Source organism: Lissotriton helveticus, chromosome 2_2 (genome assembly GCF_964261635.1).
Source record: "Lissotriton helveticus chromosome 2_2, aLisHel1.1, whole genome shotgun sequence".
Classification (NCBI taxonomy): Eukaryota; Metazoa; Chordata; class Amphibia; order Caudata; family Salamandridae; genus Lissotriton; species Lissotriton helveticus.
Window position 1 is genome coordinate 372,525,861 of NC_136060.1, and position 27,682 is coordinate 372,553,542.

Sequence of the window (27,682 nt, forward strand, 5' to 3'; positions counted from 1 at the left end):
TCTGACGCCTGGGGATATTCTAAGGTAAGGAATCTAATACTAACGTGTCTCTTTTAGATTGTGGATTTGAGCAATTGCTCAGCCAACAGGTATGGAATCCTAGCAAACCTGTGCATTTTTTTAAACTAGTCACCCAGGGTAATCCAGGATGGGGTGACTTGTGTGGCACTCACCAGGTTCTGTTATCCAGAATCCCTTGCAAACCTCAAACTTTGTAATGAAAAAAAACCCTTTTTCCTCAAATTTCTGTAATGGAAAGTTTTGGGATCCGCAAGGAACCACAAAAGTCCACCTACCGAGAACTCACAACAGTCTCTCAATAAAAATGATACCCCACTTATCTGGCCGATCGGCTCATTTCAGTTTCACTTTCAATGTCGTGACGTCAGCACGCCATGCGCTCAATTGTCGTTACATTGAAGAAGAAAAAATCCTCGGGCAGCTGGGGAAGCTTTTCCACAGCTCCTGGGGCGGAAAAATAAAAAAGGAAACCCCTCTGCTGTAAACAACAGAGGGATTTCCTGGTTATGTGCCGAGGAAGGAATGATTCTTTCCTCAGCACACAACCACCGTGGCTGAGGACAGAAACGGTTCAAAGTTTTGTCAGTAGAGCTGCAGCTTGTGCATTTTTTGTACTGCATAATTATTACTGACACTGGTTAGTTAACTTGTGTACACTGTTTGCAGTTTATTGTTTTATATACAAATATATATTTTTTAAACTTTTATTTTTCAGTTTTAGAAAATACCATACCGCAGTTGGAGAAGTACAGAGTAGAAGATATGGCTGGTGTACATGAAATGGTATTCCTTTGACAATTCAACACTCATGCGTCTCTTCATTGGGCCCATGCTTTGTGACCCACCCCTCGCTAGAAGCTTCATCTAACGTTTTCCTCAGCGCCTTTGGTCGAAGTCATTGACATGAGTCTCACTGCTCAGAGTCATACTGTTCACCGCATGCAAATAGAGTGAGGGTCCGTGGCCAATATTTGTCGTCCATAGGATCCACAAGGTTTGAACCCCCAGGACATATGAAAGGCACACTGTTCCGTTTGATGAAATCGCTGAGGTAGGCCTAAAAATGGCTTAAGGAACCGTTGATCGGATCCACGTTGTAGTTTCGGTAAAGGAGAAAAACTGACATCAGCGAATCAGTGGAGGGCTTCTATGGATGCAGTCAATGTCAAATCCAAAGTACGACATTGCCACGAAGTCGCTGAACGCCCTCTACTCATGCGTGGAAGTTCTGCTGTACAAAAATGTACTGATCCAGTCTGGTGCCTGGGGATAATTCTAAGATAAGGAAGATGGGGCTAGATGTCTCTATCAGATATGATGTGTGTGGCCTTCTTGTTGTTTATGAATGTTTTTAAATTAAATAAAAGAAAAATGTATATAGCGCAAACATACCCAAGGGTGTTTAGGCGCTGACTCAAGGTGAGAACCGCAGAAGCCAATCCAAGAGGTCAGAGATTAAAAAGCAAGGTTTTTAATGCTTTCCTAAATACCAGCAATTGGGTTTCATTTTTTAGCTCCAAAGTGGGAGAGTGGAAGAATCTGCTGGTTCCCTCAAGAAAACCTCTGCCATCCCATACAGCTTTTTTTAATTTGGGCACAACAAGGTTGTCGGTTGAGGTAGATCTCAGCGTCTGAGCTGCAGAATACCATTGAAAATTACGTTTAAAAAAGATCAATTGAAACAGTGCACTGCTTTAAAAGCGATGCAGAGAGCCTTAAAATCAATGTGTTATTTCCCTAGAATCCAATTAAGGTGTCTGAGCGCAGAAGCAGCAGACTTGTGCTTGGAAATGCCAGACGACAAACAAGAGGCAGCATTTTGTACGATCTGGATTTTAGTGAGGCAATTTTTCCTGATATTAACAAAAAGACCATTGCAATAGTCAACCCTGGACACCACCAGGTCTGTGGGGACCAGTTTTTGAAGACTGTGAGGGATTAACTGAAGAACTTTCCTGAGAATATTCAATGTGTAAAACGAGGCTGAAGTAATAGTACTGACATGACCCTTGAAAGTAAACTTGGAGTCAAAGGTTACTCCCAAGTTCTTCACCTTGCTTAGTGGTGCAGGGAAAGAACCAAACTCTAGTAGCCAGTAGGAAGGTGACCAGAAAGACACATCGTTCCCAAAAATGAGGACCCTAGTTTTATTGGCATTAAGCTTCAAACAGCTAAAACCATCCAATGACCGACTTGAAGCAGACAATTGTGGAACTGTGTCGGAAGGATTGCTTGCCACTAATAGTATAATTTGGGCTTCACTGGCATAGGAAATAGCAGAGAATCCCAGAGACTGAATACTTTAGGCCAGAGGGGCGACGTTAATATTAAAAATGGACGGGCTCTACAAAGAGCTCTGGGGAAAGCCACAGGGGAGTGTGAAAGTGGGTAACTTAAAGTCAGCTAGGGCAACAAATTGTTTGCGATCAGTGTAGAATGATTCAAGCAATGTCGGTGCTCTCCCCTTAATGCCTATTGAGTCTAGACGATCTAGCAGTTGTTTATGATCTACAGTATCAAACGCTGTGGAGAGATCCAACAGCACCAATGCCAAATTCTGCCCTGCTTTAACTGTCTGCCTGACCTGTTCAGGGTGTTGTTAATGGCAAGAGCTGTACTGAAATACTGCTTTGTTAATACTGACCTCAGGATTCCCAGCATGACATTTAGGATGTGATATTTTTAAAAAGCAAATGATGGATATCGGATTGTGTGGGTGTGCGAGGAAACCTGAAGAGGGAAATCCATCCTTATAGTTCTGTCTACATCAAGGATATATTCTAACATCAGCACTCAAGATGGATCCCAAAACATCAGACACCACCCAAGTCAGTCCCACAAGAACAGCTTTCTGTAGGGTTTGTTGTGACCATAGCTGCATCAAGCAAACTCTCTAGCACCTTAAGGGTGAAGGATGATTGTAGCTGTTTTGGATTCAGAGTGACCTCTAGTTAATTGGATGTGGTCCTATGCTGAGGAGCAAATACAAATGTCTCCTGTCCACACTGGAGCAATAAGAGGAAGGTACATGCACCCAAATGGTATTGGCATAGTTTTAAGGACAGAAAAGGCTCACCCTTCGAACTGAACTGCTCCTTGACCAGTGTGTAGTTTTAGTTTCTCTGCAGAATGGTGACTGTTTTACTGCTGGGCAGACTTTTCTTAGACCAGTTGGAACAACTGTCCTCACTCAGTAGGGCCTTGTTTTCCCTTACCAAAACAAAATACTTCCAGCAGGCAAAAGGTAGGCATGCATGCATGCATGACTGCCTTCTTTTTACTCCAGCTCAAGCAGAATCCACAGCCTAGCCAGAGCTTGGCCCAGTCTTAAGAGATCACGGCATCTACACATTCCACTCCTAGTTCAACAAAATTCCTTTCTTGTAAGGGTGTGCAGCCTTCTCAATGCCAACACGATGAGCCAATTACTAGCTGAGGCAGCCAAATCTTCCAAAGGAAAAAATGCAAAACCTCCAATTCAACCCACACCACCCCTCCCATGACTGTTGTTGGCCAAACTCTAGGGCTTCCATCCAGCGACCACACAGATTACAATTATATAGTTGTTTCTATATTGCCTATGTATAATATCAAGAGTTCTCTTTCAGAGGTCAAGCCCACTCTAGAAGGATATTACCAGAGTGGGAATAATCTTATTTTGAAGCATTCCCCAAAATGTGGGTGAGGGTCCTTTTATCCTAAGAAACGGATTCCTTCTCCTTTTGAGACCCAACATTTGGATCGCATTAGGGTTTGCTAGAAATGTCATGTGTTGTTATAACTAGAGAGTATGTTGTAGCAGAATACTCTTTTCTCTCTCATTCCTTAGCATGAGTGAAAAATAAGATGAAAACCAGCCTTTTCCTAGCAGATGAAGGGATAAAAAAGTATTATTTCATAAGGTACAGCACTCTGAATGAAGAGCTGAAGCAGAACTCAGTTCTGAAATTCCCTTTTGCTTTCAAAGCGGACACATTCGAGCCTTATTTGACAGACTGCTAAGGGAGTTGATGACTCAACAGATCCACCTCTTTGGGTTAGGTTTAAGCAGTTTGAAATGTAATCACGTGCTGCTAAAGAAACACTACTGTTCTGCCTACAGACATTTTAATATTGTTCACCACTGTGTCAAAATACTAGGAATTCCCAGCATCAGGAAGGGGAATGATTCAAGCATATGTATTTGTGAGTGATTCAATACTGGATAGTTAAAGAAATCTAGTATCATTTTTTAACATTCATGACTTGGAAAAATATGTGAAGTTAAACAATGGTAAATTGGAAATGTCCAAAAAGTTACCAAAGGCTCGTTTTAATTCCATAGCTGTTTTCTTTGCATTGCTAACGTGTTGACTGGCCTACATCGTATGTCTCTAATGTCATCAAGCAAATATGAATTAAACTTTCGATGGGCAGATCATTCAATGTCAGTAATCATTTAGTCTCAGGGATAAATGAGCAATATACATTGTGTACCGATTCTCAGTTTCTGGTGGTACACACTGTAGCAATGCCAATCTCTATAATTATTATTAATGCTCTATTAATTAAGACCAAAGTGAGGAACCTGACAGAATTGCTAGCTTCAAATATGTCGAAGTGTGCTTACACGGTAGTGAGCGTGGAAACCTGTGGGTGACAATTAAAATGTAGTGACCATACCAAAGAGGTTGAGACTAATTCTGCAGCAGAATGCAGCCAAAGCCTGCCATCCACCTGCGCGGCAGAGAACCAGCAGCTGAAGGGGTAATTATACTGTGAAACGGACTACCCAACAACGTGCAGCCAAAGCCAGACATCAACCTGAGCAACAGAGAATAATTAGCAATTGATGTCATGCAGCTCTATTGGAACTCCAATAAAGTATGACCATGAAGAAAAACCACTAAGCCGGTACCCCCTGCTCAACGTGCATGCTTGTTGATGTCGTTGTTCAAGTGATTTAATATAAAAGTTTGACTTAGTACAAAAAAAGCAGAAAAAAAGCACTGTGCTCCAGTTGACAAAAAAGTGTAGATACACATTAGAACAGTCAATTAATATTAGTTCATTAGTTACCCAGAAGCATCTTGCTCCGGCTCAGCCTGTACCATGTTCCTCAGAGTAGCATCAGCCAGGGCCTGTGTGAAGTGTGTATAAGGTGCCATGAAGCAGTAATGGTAAAGACCAGGTCTCAGATTAGAAGAGCCCAGACGCTGAACTTTGCCTTGGGTTTTATTGGGGTTTGAAGAAATTCCGTCAAACTGGGATGACAAATTTGTTCCAAAGAGAGTCTTCAGCAACTAGGAAAACATAGGAAAACACAGTAACATATTTGACATTTATGTAATTTTATTTCAAACAGGATAAGATAATCAATACAAAAAATTGATTCTTCAGTACTATGGTGAGAATGAGGAAAAGCGGATGTATAGTGCGCATCAAATGGCGCTCTGTATATAGTTCAGGTCTATCAAGCTATTTAATACCAGTGGTAGATGTCCCACAGAAGGTGTGGTCCTTCTCATTTTATTGGTATGAAGGGATGAAGTTCAAACTTCAGATGACTCTTAGCATATTCTTCCTGTAACAGCATCTGGCTCTCACACAGGAATACCAGAACAGTAATAGAACACGTAGATTCTGGTCAAGCAAAGGCAGTGTACTGAAACCATAGGACATGTCTCACCACTGTCTAGGGCTGGAAAGACAGGCAGGATAGCCTTGAGTCAATTAAACGTTTATGCTACTGCTGCCCCCCAAGCCAGGAAGATATCTGGTATAAGAATGCTTAGGCAGCATAACAATTCATTTCGCATGGTTCAAGGATAGCTGCAGCATGAAGTAATGTAAGGAGTATACATACGAGCATGCCTACCTTTTTTGTCTATGTTATAGTCGCAGGTGATCCATTATTTGCATAATGTACCCACATTTAAAATGTGTCAAGAACACTAACAGATTTTTAATTTGAAAAAAAACAATATATTATCACATGCATTCTTCAGGACAAAAACAACACTGGAAAAAAATACAAATGATGTCCATGAGTACATCAGAAATGCTGAATTTTTTTTTAAAATCCTGTTTAGAAACCTTCCGGTAAGTTCTACATTTTGAGAAAAACAAATTATGGATTTGGCTGTGAACTCAATTCCAGATAGTTCTAGTGCTTGTAGATGATTTGAATAAGAATTTGTATATACCTTCCGGCATCCTGGAGGGGATGAGCGTCGAAGGCTCGGGGAAACATGGCGGCCGCTTATAACGCGGTCGTGGAGGTTCCCATGAAGGAGGAGTGAGAACAGTGGCAGCTTTGGGAAAAGATGCCGAAAAAAGGGTGTTAAGGTTATTAATGGTCGACTAATAAGAATCAGGAGCACTCTGGGACTCTGGAGATCGCTTAGTCTGAGGAAAATCGGGAAAATCTTAAAGCGACCTGTGAACCGCGAGCCTGGCTCCTGTGCCTAACTGAGGATCAGACGCTGTGCGAGCAGTGAGCCGAGAACGCCGCGAGTGTTAGCGCATCGAGTGTGCAGTCTCGCTGTACCTCGGTAGTTTGAGTTCCAGGCACTGCTAGGTCTTGGTCGCCGGTGGACGTGGGGCTGTTCCTACCACGAAGAGGCAGCACGGCTGGAGAGTCGGTATTGAGAATGTGCGGAGGCCACAAGGAAGACGAAAGTGGATACCGCAAAATCTCAGATACAGGACCCCTGCTGGGCCCGTGTGGCGCGAGCACTTGACAGGGGCCGGAGGGCACTAGCGCGGAGAGCAAGCCAGGGAGGGCTACAAAAAGAGAGACTAGAAGTGAGTAGACGCATTACAGATACAGGGGGGACAGAGGAGGCGAGGGAGAAGAAGGGTACAGCATACGAAGAGAGCAGGCCTAGAGAGGGGGAGGCAGGGACGAATTAAGAGGTCAGAAAATAGATCTAAGCTCCTCGGCAAAAAGTGTGTCTGGACTCCAAGTGAAGAGAGGTGCAGGGGGGATGTCCAGTCAGTGGTCGGCTCTCTGACTGTACGGGAGGTAGGAGTGGTAAAAACCCTGCAGAAAAGATATCACCTGAGAAGTGGTAAAGGGGTTGGTCGTATGAGGGGCGGGCAACTCTTATCACGCAACCTAAGCGAAATAGGAAAGGCAACTACCTCACATACAGGGAGGGCGGTAATGATCCCGGAGAATGGGTAACCCCCAAAACAAGACCCCTAAAAAGAAAAATCTTAAGGTATAGAAAGGAGAGTTTCAAGCCTCCAACCTCAAGATAACCCTGTCTCTGAGAACCTTTTTAGGTCTCCTGGCGTTGAACCGCGCGAAAGCGCGGTCTCGCCAGAGACCTATTGTGAGTGACTCTGCTTACCAGGAGAGGGGACAGGAGCTGGCCACGCGCAGGGAATGGAGCGGGCCACGCGCACGCGAACGCGCTCGCTGTGGCCAGCTCCTGTCTCCTCTCCTGGAAAGCTGCCACACAGCCACACCTCCCCCGGCACGCATGCGCAGAAACAGAGACACACACACACACACGAGCGCACCTATACACACCCACGCACACACATACAGACCCCCCCGCCCGCCGCTGCACAACACACACACACACACACATAGAAGCGCACCCTCCCCCCTCCAACTAAGCCCCACTTACCGGCTTTGTTGAGTTCTGCAGACTCCGCGGGGCTCTCCCTCGGGCATGGGAGCCCCGCGTCACCAGCACTGCTTCTCTGGCCATCCGTGGACGCGTGCGCGGGCTTCCGGAGTGCGAACTACAAACGTCTACGCTATGAAGTCATTTTGTAGTTCATCACACGGCAGGACATTGCCTCCCCACTCAGAGAGAGCGCGGGTGTATAATAACTACTCTTCCCAGATTGGCTGCTCTTACAACCAATGACAGAGCAGATTAACCCAGCAACGAGCATTGTTCGCCTCCTACTTGAGAGCCACACCTTCCCGCTGACGTAAACTGTCAATCAGACGCATTGCGCGAAGTGGCCAAGCTTTGGAGATTCCCAAAGTTCATATTTATTTCTTTATTGCGTTCATTGTTATTTGTTTTGATAGCCACAACCCTTTAGCCAAAGGCGAGTCACTTGGCAGGATTCAAACAAAGCCTTTTGGCTTGGACGATCGCTCGTTGCTCTTGGGAAGGCGAGGAGGTGTGTGTCCATATTAAGCTGTATGCTATTTTAGGCGAGGGAGTGCTACGTTTGGATGTTTGCATTTTCCTCAAATAGAAACTGGAATTTTTGCCCTCCAAATGGGACAGTTCTGACCTGACGGCTTCCTATCAAAACACCCTGAGCTACAAAGAATATAAGACGCCAAAGCTGCAGGAAAAGCTTGCCAAAACGTTCATGTTTACATTGCCGACAAAATGTTTTGTGGTCCTAGGTTTTGATGGTAATTTGCATTATGAACCTATGCGAACCTTTATGTTCATTGTGCCTATGTCAGTTTTGTCTTGAGGGAGTAATACGATTCGGAAATGCAAAGTTATTATTTTGGCCTAAACTTTAGCCTTAATTTGAACAAAATTTGAGTTTTGTGGTTCGAAGGGAGCAAATGCCTAATGGCCTTCAGGTTTCAGTTTCTATCCTATGTGCCATGGAGGGTTTTTGGGACAGCAGGAATCTAATTTACTATTCCGGGTCCAGATCTAGAATATTTGGGGGACGTTTAACTTTCCACTAGCCTGTCCAAGAAGACTAATTATTACTTTTACTCCAGTCCTGAAATATTTTTGGGGTAGTTAAAAGTAAAAAAAAATCCCAGATGTTAATAAAAAGGAGAAAAAGTGGGGGGGTTGAAATGTGCATTATTTAGCATTGACAAGTGCTGTGCTGAGAGCATCATTGCGGGCCAAAACAAGGAATACTTTCCGTGACTCACTGAAGCAATTTGTATTTCGTGAAACCAAACTGGTGTCAGTCTATTTAACATTTCATGTGTTTCTTGTTTACAAATGGGCATCCATGTAAAAAACCAAATTCAACTTCACCGGCTTGTGTTTCCTACCACAACTACATTTACTGCTACTTGCCGCCTCAGTTCTTATGTCAGGATTTGTGTTCCAAATATCAGTGTGTACATACCAAATAAAATAAAGAGATATAAGGAATTCGTGAATGGCAAAATACCTTCAACTGTAAAATGAGTTTATTGCTTATGTTAGGTCTGTTAAACAATAGACTATGGAAACTCATTCGGCCACATTTAGAGCATTTCTAAAGAAGATTGTATTATAATAACAGTAACTGCCCATGTGTATTAGATTCTGCACGAGTGGCAGTTAATTTGAAAGCTTTACATCTTCAAATATCCACATTATTACCCTACATGCCCTTATCTTGCAGTCGCACGAACCACTGATTGTGTTGCTCTCGTGATCTGCACAAGATGAAGAAAACTTGTACGGTGCATGCACCTGCTTCCTCTGTAGTTTTGCATATGGGGTGGGAATACTCTAATCAAACAGGAGCACGGTGTTTGTAGCTTACAGTGTCAGTCTAGAATAGGTTTTGCATTAAGTTGTGTAACTTTCAGTAGACTAGAATGCACAACATCATGGTTAGTCTAAATGAGCTAGAAATCCATTTCCTCTGTGGGCACTGCACACTTGTCATAGCTGTCTGTTTTCGAAAACCCATTCGTTGACCGCACCAAAACCTTGCAATGAACCTGGTGCCTTCCTATTGCTTACTATTCGTCGGTTTTGTTGTCAGTCATTTGCTTGCTGTTTAGGTCTCCTGGCGTTGAACCGCGCGAAAGCGCGGTCTCGTCAGAGACCAATTGTGAGTGACTCTGCTTCCCAGGAGAGGGGACAGGAGCTGGCCAAGCACAGGGAATGGAGCGGGCCATGGGCACGTGAACGCGCTCGCTGTGGCCAGCTCCTGTCCCCTCTCCTAGAAAGCTGCCACACCTCCCCCTGCACGCATGTGCAGAAACAGAGACACACACACGAGCGCACCTACACACACGCACGCACACACATACAGACCCCCCGCCCGCCGCTGCACACACACACAGAGAAGCGCACCCTCCCTCCCTCCTCCAACTAAGCCCCACTTACCCGCTTTGTTGAGTTCTGCAGACTCCGCGGGGCTCTCCCTCGGGAATGGGAGCCCCGCGTCACCAGCACTGCTTCTCTGGCCATCCGTGGGCACGTGCGCGGGCTTCCGGAGTGCGAACTACAAACGTCTACGCTATGACGTCATTTTGTAGTTCATCACACGGCAGGACATTGCGGCGCATCTGGGGAGCATTCGGATTTTAAATGGTGATGCTGCAGCACTTCTCACATCCCTAGTCCCAGGGCCAGAGCAGTTGGCAGCTTCCTATGGGACCTGCTGTTCCCCAGAGTTAGCGGCTAATGGATCCTTAAATAGAAAATAATACGTGTATGATTTTAAAAGTACATCCTGGGACAACACCAAGACAGTGCATGCATTACTGCTAAATTACAGGAATGAGCACGAGATCGATAGACAGACCTTGGCACCATCACTGGACCAAGAGCGATCTCTTCTGCAGACGCAGTTCATCATTTCTTGACAGACATGAACTTCCAGTCAGGGCGAGGAGGTGCCCCTTTAATTCGTGCGGCGGAGGCGCCCTGCTCGGCTCGTCTCTTGGCAGCACAGACATGGGCGGGGAGGGAGGGTCGGGGACTCAGAGCTCCCACTTTTCTGCACAGTTGGCAGCCGAACAAGAACGCATCGAGGCGGAGCAGCCCGTTCCAGTGTGCAGAGGCAGGCGGAGAGGAAAACGCTGCTTCACCCCGGGATCCAGCAAAGCCCTTCGGCGACCCCTCAGAGACGGCCTTACGACCACCACCAACCCAGTCAAAATGTTCCTCGTGAAACAGGCACTCGGGGGAATATCAAAAGGTGGCCAGGCAGGTGGCATCATGAACCTAATTGGAGGGTTGATACCCGGCCAGGGTGGCAGCAGTGGTGGTGGCGGCGGTGGCGGCAGCAGTGCTGGTGGGAGAGGTGGAGGTGGTGGAGTGGGTTTTGGTGGTGCCGGTGGCATTCTCGGAGGAATTATTAACATCATCAGTGAAGCAGCAGCAAGCTACAACCCGAAGCCCCCACCTCCTCCCCGCAGCAATTTTACCAATGTGGAAGCCAATGAAAGCCCAGAAGTCCGCCAATTCCGCCGCCTCTTCCTGCAGCTGGCCGGGGAGGACATGGAGGTTTGCCCAACGGAGCTGATGAACATCCTGAACAAGGTGGTTACTCGACACCAAGACCTGAGGACCGAAGGCTTTAGCCTGGACTCATGCCGTAGCATGGTGGCTGTCATGGACAGTGATGGCACGGGGAAGCTGGGCTTTGACCAGTTCAAGTACCTATGGAAAAACATCAAGAAGTGGCAGTGCGTGTTCAAAAGTTTCGACCGCAATCAGGAAGGCTTCATCAGGAGTTCCAAAATACCAGCAGCCCTGCAGGCTGCTGGGTTTCAGCTCAATGAGCAGCTGCAACAAATGCTGGTAATTTAGCAATGCCAAAAGCTCAAACTTAATTACTGGGAGACCTATTGTATTGCAAATGCTTGTTTTAAGGTAGTTCCAAAAACAGTGCTGTTAAAAAATCCAACTTTAGTGCCTGCCAGAGTAGCCTCAGAAGAGGAAAATATTTTAAGTACTAATAAATATCAGATTTTGGCAGAGATTTCGGAATCTCAAGAAAGGGTGGTCATAAAAAGAGATCGGGGCAAGCAGGGCTAGTAGAGGGGGGACTGCCTGAAACAATGGACCCACAATCAAGCCAGTGTCAGGCCCCACTACAGCAGGGAACACCGCCACACCAGGTTGTGTCGCTTCAGATTTGAAACCAAACAGGGGTAGAAACAGCAGAAAAACAGATGGTGATTTCAAGTATTGGAGGGGGAGATAAACCAATCTCAATCACTACCTCAGACACAACCCCATCTGGCACAGCAGCCTCAGCCACAGCTGCAGACGCTGGCACAGCCTCTGCCGCCTCAGTCGCATCCGTAGCCTCACTCTCAGTTTTCACTACAGTCTCAGTCTGTGACACCGTCTGTATTACAAGACAATACACAATCAGCAGTGGAGCTAATTCAGTTATTAACGACTGAAGTACGGAGTAGATTTGAAATATCCAAGCAAAATCAGAAGGTGATCAGGTCGGTCTGTGATAATTTGGGAAAGAAGTTGGATGAGGTGACTGCCAGGACCGCACAGCTGGAAGTGGAAGTGAGAGAACTAACTGCTCAAAGAAAAGTTAATACAAGTGAAATTACTGACCTTAGAGGGAGTGAGAGGCAATTGAAAGAAAGAAAAAATTGAATTGTTAGAAAACAACCAACGGCGGTGTAATCTGCGGATTTTAAAGATCACAGAGGGAGCAGAGGGAGAGGACATTAAATCTTTTGTGGTGCATCTGCTTAAAGAAGGACTGCAAGGGAAATGAACGGAAGAAGAATTAATGAAAGATATACAGAGGGTGCATAGAGACCCTTACAGGAGGAATTTGAATAAAAGCAAACCAAGGAAAATATCGGATGATTTTTCATATATATAATCTGAAAGAGGAAATTCTTCTGAAAGCATTAAAATTAAGACTTTTGACAGTGGATGGAAATGATTTTGAGATCAGATCAGATATCTCACAAATTACGGCAAACAGACAATGGGAACTAGGAAAACTGATTGAGCCATTTAAGAGTCTGGGAGTGACAGTACAGTTAAAGTTTCCCGCCAGCCTGCGTGTTATGTATGACAATAAAATGCAGAATTTCCGCAGAGTTGAAGATGCAGAGTTTTTTAGAATCAATCTCAGAGGCAGCCGCCAGGTAGACTACGGGATGGGGAATAATCTTCAGATCCGACTGCTCCGCGAGCATAAACAATGCATAAAGCATAGATAATATAATATAGAAAATGATATCCTTTTGGAAGTACATTTTAGATAATAAGGGCACGATATTTAATAGAAGTAAATCTCCTGAATGGGGGCCTTCTAAGGCTTTGAGCCATTAAGGAAGAAGAGGAGGGTTTCCCGAGGGAAGGGGGGTAGGGGTCATGGGTTGTGGTTAGTGCACGGGTGTGGGAGCATGGGGAAAAAAAGTTTTTAAAAAGCTTGTCCTCTATATATATATTGTAACTCAGGATGCAATGGAGCCAGAGAGAACAAAAAAGAAATTGCAGATAGTCAGAAGCCGCGTATAGAATTTTTGTCATGGAATGTAAATGGCTTGAGAGGATCTCATAGGCGGGAGAGGCTCTTGCAGTACTTAAAGGATGCGCCAGCTCAAATTATCTTGCTACAAGAGACGCACTTAACCTGTAATGAGATGAAAGAGCTATTCGAGAAAAGAATGGGTGCAAAGTTTGATATGAACGGAACAGCAACTCACAATAAGAGCGGTGGCGATATTGATAAAAGCTAACGCCCACGTTGAGGTAATGGAAAGCAGAGTGGACAGGACAGGCAGATGGGTAATTGCGAAGATAAAATGCCACAATCAGCTATACACAGTGGTTGGGTATTATGGGCACAACATTGATGGCCCTCTTCCGTTTGGTCAAAAGTTTCGACCTCTTCCGTTTGGTCAGCTGATCTCAGAATTATTGGATTTTCCCGATCCAGTCATAATGGCAGGAGACTTTAATGTGGTCTTAGATGGAAATTTAGATCAATCCACTAAAAGTAGGAGCAAGACGCATAATAAGTCGAGGTAATTGATAATTAATTCAATCAAAACCTTAGGGTGGTGTGACATCTGGAGAGAAAAGAAGGGGTCGTTAAAAAGTTTTACATTTAATAACAAAAAATATGGCCATCAGTCTAGAATAGACTTCTTTCTAGTGAACCAAAGTATAAAATATCAAGTTGGAGATGTAAACCATGTTGGTGCGCATATGTCAGACCACTCTGCTATAACGTTAACTCTGTTTCCACAAGATACGGGGCTACAACAGCGGTGGATAATGGATTGCACCATACTGGTGGATGATGCTTTAATGGAAAGATTGGGTCTGGAATCCCAGGAGTTTTTTGATAACAACTTGAGAAGTGCTCCTATAGGAATAGTGTGGGACACTTATAAAGCCTTTATAAGAGGGAAAATCACATCAGCTCAGGTATACAAAAATAGGCAGAAGAAGGCGGAAATTCAAGACCTAGAAAAAAAGATCCAAAGCCTGGAATATAAGATACATAACAATGAAATAGGATGTGAGGAGGGTCAAGCACTTATTCAGATCCATAAAACAAATCTCGTAGCAGTTCTAGAAAAGAGGTTACAAGATAGATGGTGTGCTGGTAAACTGGCACATTTTAACTATGGGGAGGGGTGTGGCAAGCTTCTAGCTTGGAAGACAAAAAGCGACCAGGCGAAAAGCTACATAAAAGAGCTAAATTACGAGACAGCAGGAGGCCCAATAAAATTGGGGGATAGTACGGAGGACACCATACTAAAATATTTTAAGCAAGTAAGTCAAGTCAAAACCACTTTATTCGATTAAATAAAAATCATAAAAGTATACTATACAAAATCATTTCCTGGTAGTACATATAATAACAATAAAAACATTTTAAAAACAGATTAACCTTTAAAAACAATTTCATGATTTCAAAGGAAATTATTGCATCAGATAATGTAGGCGGGCATTCAATCCTTCATTCTGAGTTTCCTTCCCCGAATAGCTGCAACAAAGAAATTTGCAACACTAAACATAATCAGAGGACATTCCATTAATTGCAAAAACAGGAATGCTGGTTTAGCCTGGGTAAACCCCTTTTCTTTTAACAGCGGTACAATAAACCTTTTCCCAATTCCTTTATAAAAGGAGCAAAAAAAGGTAATATGCATTGTATCTTGGATTGAATAGCCGTCACAATTACAGGAGGCTGCATTCTCTGGCCTACACCACCCTACAGTTTCACTAAAGATAAGGTGGATCTGGTTGAATCGGAATTTTGTTAATATCCAACGATGAAATGGTTTTGTTACAATACTAAGGTAGGGTTGGATGGAAAGACAAGTAATTAACAAATAATGAGCCCTTACCATTGGCTTTCTTAGCTGCACCGATTCCCGCTCTTGCTCTCTAAACCTGAGGAAGTTGGTTTTTACCTAGTTAAGGTCAGCTTTCACCAAACCTTCTGGATTTGTAAAAATCTCCGGGCGCCCCAGCTTCCCAGAAATTACTTTTATAAAAGACAGCCACTGAATTTCCTTTGCTTTCTCAAGTTTCATACAGTCCCTTAAAATCTTGAGATTAAGAGTAAGCTCTGGATTCAGCCATGTTTTAATCCACAATAAGATAGGGGCCATACTGGTTATATCCGAGATATAACCCATACCTAGTTCAAGGTGGACCGCAAAGGTGGCCGTCGTCTGGGGAAGGGCAAGGACGGCACAGAGAAATTTGTTTTCCTCTATTTGGATACGCTCTGTTTGTTTATAGCCCCATATTGATAAGATTGCTTCACAAGGTTTCCCCCCTAGCCGCTTTGCAAAACCAAGTATCGCAGCAGAAGATCTTCTAATGGCGTTTACTTTAGTGGTAAGTTGGGGAGCTCAAGTGCATTTGTCATCAAACACGACCCCCAAATATGTGAAAACTTTCACTTTAGATATCTCAGAGTCATTACAATAAAAAGACCTAGTATTGTTCTTATTCGAACCCAGAGACATGACGTGCGATTTTCCGTTATTTACCACTAGGTCCAACGACTTCATATAATCCCCAAAGGAGTTTAATAGTCTTTGGAGCCCTATAGGGGTCCGAGCCAGTAACACAGCATCATCCGGGTATAGGAGTACTGGGATGGAGATTTCTCCCACACGCGGGATGTCAAGCGTTGCATTTGCCAGTGTTTTATCCAGGGAATTTATGTATAGGGTAAATAACAAGGGGGCAAGTATGCACCCTTGACGCACCCCCCTGCCTGATTTAAACCCTGTGGTGCATTTACCCTCCTGTGTCATCCTAATTGATGCCTGCAAATCCCTATGCAAGTCAGCCAAGAAGTACACCAGTGCGGGATCAACACCTAGGTCCAAAAGGATAGTCCACAGCCTAGACCTGTTAACTAGGTCAAAGGCCGTGGACGGATCCATGAATCCCAGGTAAATTGAGCCCTTCGCAGCAATAGTATACTTGTTTATTATTAAATAAAGGTTAAGGCACTGGTCCTCCGTGCCTCTGCCAGATCTAAAGCCATACTGGGCGTTCGAAAAAATTTCTTTCTCGGAGACCCAATCTGAGATTTTGGCTAAAATAACTTTGCCTAGAATTTTAACAGAGGAATCCAGTAACAATATGGGCCTATAGCACCTTGGATCCCCTCTTTGACCCTTTTAAAACACAGGGATAATAATGGAACGTTTCCAAGATGCCGGGAACCCAGTATCTGAAGAGGAGTTAAAAACATTGGATAAGATGTTGGCCCAAAATTTAGGCTTGGCCTTGTATAGGTCAGACGGGACTCCATCGGGGCCCGGGGTCTTCTGTCCGGCCGTACCCAATATTGCCTTCTCCATCTCTTCCTTCGGGAATTTAAGTATCAGTAACATGGGCCAGGAAAGATTCATACTCTTCATGGCTACCGTAAATAATTTCAAAATGACCTGATGATGATGATGATGATTATAGCCTTGTATAGCGCAACTTTACCCGAGGGCGTCAAGGCGCTCGTGATGGAAGAAAGCTGAATGTGAGGAAGAGAAACATGGCAATTAAAGATAGGCTTCCCTGAAAAGCCAGGTCTTCAAGGCCTTCCGGAACAGAGAATGAGAGGGCTGATCCCTACGTTCCGCAGGAAGGGTGTTCCACATCCTCGGGGCAAGGGAGGAGAAAGCGCGCCCGCTCCATCTTGCCTTAAGAATTCTGGGAACTGCAAGCAGGTTTTTGTTTGCTGAGCGGAGGACCCTACTAGGGACATAGTAAGACACAAGAGGCCTAATGTCTTCTGCCCCAAGCCCATGAAGGGCACCCTAGCCTAGACCTAGCCAGTCCTTCTCTGATATATTAACCTCTAACATACAGTTCTCGGTTCCGCTAAACAGCAGATTATTAACAATGGTCCAGAACTTAGAACTATCCCTTAGAGTTACCTTATTCATAAGTGCTTCCCATGCATCCCTTTTTATTTCATTTTTACGGGTCTGCACTATACATTTATACTCTTTCCGAAGCGTCTGAACTTGCATTTTATCCCTAGGTTTCTTTTTAAGGGCTTTTAGGAGTAAATTATGAGCTCTGGAACATTTACGATCAAACCTACCCTTTTCGCTATTTACTTTAGACCTGGCATTAATTGTAAGCTCTGTTGCCACTTGCTGGCATATCACTTCAAAAGATGCAATCACATCCAGACCAGGATTAGAAGGGTCAGCACATATATAAATCATCAGCAACCTTCTTATTTAGGGACTCAAAAAAGTCTTCCTGGGTGACTCGACTCCATTTTAGCCTTCTGCCTTGGTCTTTTGTTTTTAGCCCAGTTATAGCTGCTGTGGGGACCGTCTTATAAAAAAAAACAGGACTGTTGTCCAGTTCTAATACGACAGGATTATGGTCGCTAAAAATCGAAAATACTGCATTATAAAAGTTTACACAACTTAGAAATGCCGGGGATATAAATATATAATCAATTATGGTTTCACTGTCCCTTGCTCTATATGTAGCTACTCGATCACGCCTATCAAAAAACCCTGGTTCATAAAGATCAATGTTTGAGAGAAGATCCTCTAAGGCTTCCCCCTTCGAGCTAATTTCAAAGTGTGAGGGAGATGAGTTTTCGGGACCGAAGCTTTCTCCCAAATGGCAATTTAAATTACAAAGATGGATATTAAAATCACCCATCAGGATAAAATAAACAAAAGTGGTTTGCTTCTCCTTATAAGAAATTAAAAATTTAGATAAAGAGACAAGGTGCTCATTTGGACACTCACTTTGCATAGAGTTATAAAAATTTCTGAGTAGAATTTTAATATTATTAGTCATAGTCATTTACACTATTAAGTAATTGGGGGAAGGTGAGTCTACCGCTATGGCTGTACCCACAATTTTCACCGAGATGAGAAGCATAAGACCTCCTCTATCTCTACCTGCCATAGAAATGCGCGCTGGCACAAAGTAGGATGTAAAGTCATCTACCCAAAAATTACACTCTCTATCCCAGGTCTCCTGCAGGGCAACAATGTCATACACTTTAACTAGTTTTAACCAGGCATTGTCATCCCTTTTTGTACGTAGCCCTGCGATATTCCAGCTTATCAGCCTAACCTTTTCACCACTTCGTTTACTCTTATTATTTCTGGTGCTACATTTAAAGGAATAGTGGCAAAGCCATCCAGTCAATCTATCTCACCCAAATTTGACAAAGGAGTGAAACGATTAGATACAGGCAATACCCCCATATTCTGAAATTGATGCGGGATACCTGGCTTTGGAAGCAATCCCAATTTCTGGGTAGCCCAATTGGCCTGATTCTCTCTCACTGGAGGGGATTTTTTTTTTTTGTGTGGGCCATACTGGATCCTTGCCCGTCAGCGCCGATCATACTTTCCCCTCTGGGATTCGAGCTCTAGCATAGGGGTAAAAAAAAAACAAGCGGGATAGCTCTAATAGCCCCCTCCTCACTGTTTATTTCTGAGGCATCCCAAAAGAGACGGGTCACCACATCAGGTTTATTAAAATTTACTATGAGGCAATCTCCTTTCAGATGTTTTATTGTGTGGCCTATCCAACCCACCCGTCTACCCATGATTATACTGGAAGAGATCTCCTTACCCTGTACAGTTTGTATCACACCAGTTCTTTATATTTGATAACAAACTTTCTTTAGGTTCTTGCTCACCCACTTCCAGGGGGTGGACATTAACTAATATTGCAACAAAAGACGTAGCTTCCGGGGAAAGATTAATTGTTGGTTGAGGTACACGATCTTTAGCATTCATAAACTCCATACAAGTCTTGGGGCCGTTCTATAAAATAATCGCACTCTTGTGTGCCGGGCCCTGGGAGGGACGCCTATCACCATTTCCTCTCCCAGAAGATTTAACACTTGTGTAAGGAGCTACTGTAGGAGACAAGCTAGTTGGGAAGGGTAATATGGCTTTACCCCCCCCCCCCCCAGATAAAGAGGACGAGTGGGCTTTATGCTTTGTCGAGAGAATGCCTTCAGTCTGGTTAGGGGGTTGCTCCCTGGCGAGCAGGAAAGTGTTCAACCGCTCACATTTATCTAAAATCCCCGCTACACATTCATTCAAAGTATCGATGATGTCCTTAGCAATAACTGATGAGGCAGATTCAAGTTTCTCCGACAAGATGTCCGCTACCATATCCCTTATGGTTTCCTCTGTGCATTTCGGGGTTTTGGGCAATTTTTTCCCCTCAGTGTCATTTGCCAGTTTGCGTTTTTTGTTCTGCCTCTTTACTGTTTTCTTCGAGACATTTTGCCCCTCGCCTGTTTCCAGACTCACATCCACGACAGGTCCAAGATTTCCCATGTGTGGGCCGTCAGTGATGGTAGAAACAGAACACAAAGGTGTCGTAGGTGGACCAACTATAATCCGCGGTTCCAGAGGGACATGCCTACTTAATGGGTTTCCCCTTTCCAGGCCCAGTTCGGTGTTAGCAATTTCAGTATTTAATGCCCCAACAGCGGAGGTCAAATAGGAAATTATGCTCCCAGCTTTTCTCAGGACCTTCGCCTTTGCTCCCCCTCCATTTGCAGAAGATTGTAGTTTCTGCTTACCCATGATGTTTGATGCTAGTCAGGAGGGAGGCCCGACCCGACCCTCTCCGAATGGCCCTAGACGGCCCGCCCTCTGCCCGGGCTCAGCCCGGCGCCGCCCGCGCGCGTCCCGCGTTGAGATAGGGGGTCGCTGTGGTGGTGTCAGTGACCCGCGCCTCGCGGTGACTGCTGAGGGGTGAAGTTCGTTGTGGCCGTTTTCCTCACTGCCTCCGTGCCCCTTTCTCCGGTCGGGAGGCTGCAGCAGGGAGGCTGCACGTTTCCCTCGCTGCAGTCCCTGAAGCCTCAGCAGCTGACAACCCAACCCCCAGATAAGTGCGTCCCGCGTTGCGATAGGTGGGCGCGCTTATGTTGGTGCAGGGGGTCGCTATGGTGGTGTCAGTGACCCGCGCCTCGCGGTGACTGCTGGGGGGTGAAGTTTGTTGTGGCCATTTTCCTCACGGCCTCCGTGCCCCTTACTCCGGTCAGGATACAGTAGGGAGGCTGCCCGTTTCCCTCGCAGCAGTCCCTGAAGCCTCAGCAGCTGACAACCAAACCCCCAGATAAGTGCGTCCCGCGTTGCGATAGGCGGGTGCGCTTATGTTGGTGCAGGGGGTTGCTGTGGTGGCGTCAGTGACCCGCGCCTCGCGGTTACTGCTGGGGGGTGAAGTTCGTTGTGGTTGTTTTCCTCACGGCCTCCGTGCCCCTTCCTCCGGTCAGGATACAGTAGGGAGGGTGCAGCAGGGAGGCTGCCCGTTTCCCTCGCGGCAGTCTCGGAAGCCTCAGCAGCTGACAACCAAACCCCCAGATAAGTGCGTTAAGTAAGTATATACGGAAGACTTGAGTACAACAGGGGCTGAGATACTCGAATGGCTACAGCAGGAGGTCCCACATGAAATATCAGAGTTTCAGAAGGAGGGCATCAATGAGGAGTTAACGGAGGAAGAAACTGAGAAGGCCATTAAACTAGGGAAGTCGAATAAAGCAGCAGGCCCGGATGGTCTCCCCACGGAATTATATAAAAAATTAGAGAACGTTTTAGCTCCGGTTTTAAAGAATTTGTTTGCTGCAAAATTTGAAAAGGGTGAAGAGATCCCTCCCTCATGGAATGAAGCCACTGTCACGCTCATACTAAAACCAGACAAACCACCAGATTGCTGCGACTCTTACAGGCCCATTTCGCTCTTAAATTCTGATTATAAGATCTACTCGAAAATATTAGCGGATAGGTTAAATGGGGTGGTGGGAGCACTCCTACATGAGGATCAAAAAGGGTTTGTGAGAGGGAGAAGTATTAAAGATCTTACATATAATCTTATAGGCGCTATTGATCTAGCCTCGGTAGATAAAGTACCATTAGCAGTTATTACTGTTGATGCAGCCAAGGCTTTTGATCGCGTTAACTGGTACTATTTGGAGAAAGTCTTGAGGTTATCTAACTTAGGAGGAAAATTCTGCAGGGCCATAATGCAATTGTATAAAGCCCCATCTGTAAAAATATTAATAAATGGAAGATTATCAAAGAAATGTAATATTTGTAGGGGGGACTACTTTTTAATTTATATATTGAGCCCCTAGCGGAAAAGATTAGAAAACATGCTAAAATAATTCCTTTTAAAGCAAAAAGTTGGGAAAAGAAAGTGAGTCTATACGCCGATGACCTGGTGGTGTATACATGGAACTTGGATTCGGCCTTACCAGTGGTGTATGTGCTAGCTGCCGGTGTCTGCAAGATTTCAGTATACGAAATAAACCAGCGTAAAACGGTTATTATGGTCTGGAACATCGATACACGGGTAGAATGTGTAAAAAAGGAAATTAGATACTTGGGTATAAGAATAGTGCAGAATATTGAACAAATTCCTGAAACCAATTTCCATAAAATCAATAAAGAAATTGGGAAACTGCTGCTGGGATGGTCCCATTATCAATTTATGGAAGAATAAATATCATTAAAATGACCATCCCTCCAAAAATTACTTTTCTATTCCAACATATCCCAATGGCCGTTAAGGAAGAATGGCTTAAAAAGGCTCAGTCCAAAATCACCAGCTTCATATGGGCCTCCAAAGGAGTGTGTATCTCCTGGAAGAAACTAAGAAGACAATATGAGAAAGGAGGACTTAAGCAGCCGGACCTATCTTTCTATGCGTGGGTGTTTCTGCTAAAAGGAGGGAAAGGTCTGTTTAAAGTTCCAGAGGAGTCGGATACAGGTAAAATGTATAAAGCGATGCTAAAAAACGTAAAAGGAGGAGACATTGACTTTATACATAAATATGGGGACCCTCGCTACTTAAAAGATTCGACTAAAAACTCTGCAGGGATTAGCTATAACGTGGTATAAAGTCAGGAGGGAACTAAAGATCAAGTACTAGAACTGTTGGGCGACAATTTTTAACTCACCAGGATCCCCGGAATGGACTAAGGACAGTCTGGCACAGCCACTAAAAGAAGCTTGAATACTGCTCTGGGGCTCGGTGATGAAAAATGATGCTCTAATATCATGGGAAGAGGCCCAAATACTGACGAATGGACGATTATCAAGATTTAAATACCTCCAAATGTTGAGTTGGAGTCGTATTGAGGATCTTGGAGCAGGACAGTATAATAAACTGGAATCATCTCTGGCGGTTGGAGTAAACCAGAAAAAAAGAGGTGGCACAAGGATATTGGCTGTTAGTGGAGCTGAGTGATGGTGATTTTAATCTGCCGAAATAACTGAGAGAGAAGAGCTTGCAAGGGGAGCAGTTTGAAGAATTATGGCAAGTATCCTGTAATATTTTATACTCCACAGTACGGCCCGCAAATTTAAGGCGGAACCACCTCTTCTGTCTCCACAGGGTCTATTGGACGCCATACAAATTATCAAAATTGGGGAACGGAGCAGTGCCAAAATGTCCTAAGTGTGGTAAAGTGAAAGGCGACGATATCCATATGTTTTATGATTGTCCAATGATCCAGGACTTTTGGTTGGAAGGGAGTAATACAATCTCTGTTATACTTGGAGAGACGCTCCAGGTAAGCATAATTTTGATCTTTTTTGGGGTTCCTGCTAACTATGCATCACAGATAAAAAATACGAACAAACTGATTGTCCTCCTCATATTACTTGCCCGCAGGGAAATATGTACAAGTTGTGTGAAAGTGGCACCGCACAGCAAAATAGAATGGCTGGCCTTATACAACATATAAATGTATTAGGCAGATTTTCGAAAAGTAAGAGAAACAACTTCTGGATTCCATATGAGAAATGGGTTGAATCTATAAAAGTTTGATGATTAGGCCTCTATACCATAGTGCCTAATACTCTGACGGTGGCACACAGGGGCCGTAACGAAACAGCTACCGATGGGTGAATAAGGAGGGCACGGTGTAGTGTGATCCGTCCCGATATACAGATGATTGGGCGGTTTCCATCCTTTCCTGATAGGGATCTGAGACCCTAAGTTCTGGTTTACTTGGGCAATGAGGACAAAAAAAAAATACCTTCTGGCATCCTGATCCATACTGGACAGTGACCATATGTTTCCCACGGTCCTGCTGCTCCCCCACTGAAGGTGTATGGTCTTGGTGGCACCCTCTTACCTTCTGGCACCACTGAAAATGAACTCTCACCTCGATTATCTCTGCATTCCTATATCCTCCTATTACTACTGCACCACCCCACAGATAGTTTGTTAAATCCCAGAACCTCAGCAGAACGTAAACTAAACTACCACATCCCTGTTTTCACAGGGTGACGGTAGTGGTGATGTCATAAGTAACATCTGTAGACTTGGACGATACTACTGGACAACACAGAAGGAATATAGTATATGCAGAAAAACAGTACTTTTAACTGGTATTGTCCTATTGAGAAAGGCATGGATATTTCATGTTGCCCAGTGTGGCATAAATTAAATGAGAATAAATAAAAATTGAAAAAACGAAAATAAATAGTATTCGCTGACATTCATGTATTAACCACCATTCACAGACAGGTATCAGGAATGAAGGTAAATATCAATCCAGTGGCATCTGTATCTTCGAACCCTTCTTCATAGGAATACTAAGCCTCCCCCGCCAAGAAAACTTGATACTATCTATTAAAAACAATTTTTAGTGAATGAAAATACCTAAGAAACACCTATTTACGGTGCTTTCTTCACAGGATCAGTTGGGGCTCTGAAACCAAGAATTCGATGTTTAATGTGCAGCGACTCCTAAAACTCTGTAAAAATTCTTCCCATTCATTTTGATGTTTAATTGCAAACCCCTTTTCTGAACCAAAGTCTTTTCAACTCTCTAAAGCAGGTATGGTGTAGAGTAAGCCACGCACATTGCCCAAATGCAATTAACTATTCTGTAAATATGGTATCAACTCGCTACACAGTAGTTTACCTGTTGAACACAAACCGTAGACATCATCGGTTCCCTGTTAAAGCAGGATTTCAGATAACTGAGAACTTCTTCAACACACTGTTTAAAATAAAAATAAGCACATTTAATATAAAATGAATGTAAGAGTTCATATAATACTTGATTCACACAAATTTAATTGGGTAGACAGTCTCTAATATACTTAAAAGTATCAACATTTCACAGTGTGGGAAAACTCAAATTATTATAACTAATGATAAAAAGAAAATGCTATTTACCCAGTAAGCATTTGTTTGTGGCATGTAGTGCTATAGATTCACATGCTTAGCATAGGGTTGCCACCTGGTGTTGGGCTCAGAAGTATGCAATTTGTTCATCTTCAGAGAAGTCTTTGAAGCCACACGGTGTAGTGACTCCTCATTTTGCTTGCAATGCGCATGGTCATCGACTCCATTGTTAGATTGTTTGCCGCTTGTCGGGTGAGGATGGAGTGTAAAGGATGATGAATCATATTGACAACAATGCAAAAGTAATGTAATGTTTAATGTAAAGTGCAGATAAGTGCAACTAACAGGAGTCCTGGGAGGTGGGAGGGTGTCATGTGAATCTACAGCACTACATGCCACAAACAGATGCTTACTGGTAAAGTAACAATTCCCGTTTGTTGGCATGTGCGGCTGTAGATACACATTTAGCATAGACTGTAAAGCGGTTTTCCTCTGTAAGCAGTGGCTAGCCCGTGAGGATTGTATTTTCTTGAAACAATATGCATAAAACTTATTGACCAACATTGACTTGTAGCAGGGCCATAACATCAACACAGTTGTGGTTGGCAAATATGTGCAGTGTAGTCCATGTAGCTGCCTTACATATGTCCGCCATGAGAATATTTCCCAAGAAAGCCATGGAAGCTCCCTTTTTGCAAGTAGAGCGTGCTTTGGGAGGGATAGGGAGTGGTCTTTTAGCTTTGGTATAACAGGTCTGTATACATTTTACAATCCAGCATGATATGCCCGATCTAGAAATCTCTCTTTCCTTATGTGGCTTTGAGAATGCAACAAAGAGTTGCTGAGCTTTTCAAAATGAAAGAGTTCTATCAACATAATACATAAGAGTTCTTTTAGCATCTAATGTGTTTAAAGCGCTTTCCGCAACTGAATTTGGTTCGGTAAAGAACAATGGCAACTCAATGGATTGGTTTAAGTGGAACTGGGAGACCACTTTGGGAAGGAAATTAGGGTTGGTACATAGTACCCCCTTGTCTTCATGGAGTTGAACGATGGTTCCTCTACAGTTAATGCCTGATGCTCAATACATGAGTGGTTGCAATGAGAAATGTAATTTTCCATGAGAGAAATTGGAGAGGGCATGCGCGAAGAGGTTAAAATGGGGGTCCCATTAAACTTGTAAACACAATGTTGAGATTCCAAGTAGGAGTTGGAGGGACCCTAGTCAGGATAACTCTTTTGAGGCACTCTAAAAAGCTTTACTTATAGGAATTCTGACTATGGTTTTTTCTTATCTATTGTGTAGGTATGCTGCTACTACCACTAGCCTTATGGAAGTGAAAGCTAACCCAGATGTTTGTAAATGTAGAAGGTAGCAAGCAGCACAAGTTACTACTTGTGTAACAATATATCTGTAAGCAACATTTGTTAGAGTTAGATGCCTTACCTTAGAATATGCCCAGGCGTCAGACTAGATCTGGAAAGTTTTGCTAGAGGTACTCCAGCGCGCCAGTAGGTGGCATTGTGCGGCTCCGCGTCCGTCACTGGCATCGTATGCACCGAGATGACGTCACGGAGACTACTTAGGTGCCACCCATGCGCGCGGACGTCAGTTCTGTGCACGACTTTCCGCACCAGGAACGCAGAGCCATGAAAGAAAACGATTACTGGTGCCATGAAACTAGGGCCCTGAAAGGGATGCCCTTAACTCTAGTAATCAGTTCGCAGAATGGGAAGGATGGGTGGGGCAGTAAGGAATCTATCACTAACTAATGTCTCTTACAGATATATCATTACACAAGTAGTAATTTGTGCATCTGAAAGAGACACGTTAGTGATAGATTCCTTACCTTAGAATAGATACCCTAGCAGGCGGAAAGAAGGTGGGCAAAGTGATGGTCTGCCCGATGTGAAAGGGAGTGACAACCTTTGGCAAAAAAGAAGGACGGCTCCTCAGAACCACCTTGTTCGGATGAACAGAAAGGAAAGGAGGTTTAGAAGAAAGAGCCTGGAGCTCACTCACTCTTCCGGCAGAGGTGATAGTCACCAGGAAAGCAGTTTTTAAGGTGAGAAGACGCAAAGGACAGTTATGAAGGGGCTCGAAGGGAGCGCACATCAGAAACGTCAGACAAGGTTCAAGTCCCATTGAGGCATGATGAACAGCACATGAGGGAATGTGAGCGTAATGCCTTTCAGAAAACGATTAACAACCAGGGAAGAGAAGACTGATCAGGAAGCCGCAGAAAGGCAGAGACTGGCGAAAGATAACATTTGATAGTGCCCAGAGCAGAGTCCTGCTCGGCCAAAGAAAGAAGGAACAGAAGGACTTCAGAAAGAGGGGCAGAAAGGGGATCCAAAGCCTTCGCTGTGCACCATGCCACAAACTTGTTCCACCTGCAGGCGTATACCGTTTTAGTGGAGGGATGCCTGGCTTCCAGAATGACATCACAGACTTCAGGGGGGAGATCAAAAGCAGTCAACTCTCACCACTCAATATCCACGCATGGAGGTGGAGGCTGGACAGGTTTGGGTGGAGGACCGTCCCCTGCTGCTGCGAAAGAAGATCCCCCGAAGAGGCAGACGGATCGGGGGATCGATCGACATGCTGAGTAGCTCGGGATACCAGTATCTTCGTGCCCAAACCAGAGTGACAAGGATGACTTGGGCCTGGTCGCACCGAATTTTCTTCAGCATTCTGGGCAGAAGTGGTATAGGAGGACAGGCATACAACAGACCGCAACTCCACTCGCATCGAAAAGCGTCGCCGAGTGATTGCCGCCTAGGAAATTCCAATGCGCAGAACTGATGACATTGCGCGTTCTCTTTGGTGACGAATACATCTAAGCAAGGCTCTCCCCACTGCAGAAAGAGACCTTGCACCACATCCGAGTTCAGACACCATTCGCCCTGGCGTCCAGAGAACCTGCCAGGTGTTGAACCACCAAGGTAATGCTTTGATGTTCCAGCCATGTCCAGAGGCGCAGAGCCTCCTGACATAGGGTCCAGGACTCCACCCCTGTTTCTTGCAATACCACATGGCAGTGGTGTTGTCCGTGAACACCTGCACCACACTTCCCCGGACAGCGGGAAGGAATGCCTTCAGTGCAAGACGGATCGACCAATGCTCCAAAAGGTTGATATGGAGCTGGGACTTCGCCGGAGACCAGAGGTCTCTGATCTCCGCCTCTCCCAAGTGGCCTTCCCATCCCAGGAGGGGCGCATCCGTCACCACTGTGTGCTCCGGTTGGGGAAGGGAGAGGGATCTGCCATTGACCCAATCGCGATTCGTGAGCCAACACTGCAATTGCTGTGCAGTGCCCTCCGAGATCTGGACATGATCGGACAGGCTAACCTGATGCTGTGCCCACTAGAACTTCAAGTCCCAC

The 27,682-nt window shown here is 44.6% G+C and overlaps 2 protein-coding genes across 3 annotated transcripts in view; one reads left to right on the forward strand and one right to left on the reverse strand.

Moving 5' to 3' along the window:
- The window catches only part of HTT (huntingtin), a 1,924,961-nt gene that overhangs the window by 1,068,721 nt on the left and 828,558 nt on the right, over positions 1-27,682 (reverse strand). For both annotated transcript variants that reach the window (XM_078678546.1, XM_078678545.1), the window contains 2 exons: positions 24,091-24,168; positions 5,080-5,303 (listed from right to left, as the gene is read on the reverse strand). In XM_078678546.1, the coding sequence (XP_078534672.1) occupies positions 5,080-5,303; positions 24,091-24,168 (302 nt within the window). The remainder of the gene's footprint in view (positions 1-5,079; positions 5,304-24,090; positions 24,169-27,682) is intronic.
- LOC144821951 (calpain small subunit 1-like) lies at positions 10,747-11,495 on the forward strand. The gene has a single exon (XM_078679094.1). The coding sequence runs from the start codon at positions 10,842-10,844 to the stop codon at positions 11,493-11,495; it is 654 nt and encodes a 217-aa protein (XP_078535220.1). The 5' UTR covers positions 10,747-10,841.

Excerpts from the sequence above, each read along its gene's own strand:
- LOC144821951 (XM_078679094.1), top strand. The coding sequence starts at position 10,842 with ATGTTCCTCGTGAAACAGGCACTCGGGGGAATATCAAAAGGTGGCCAG.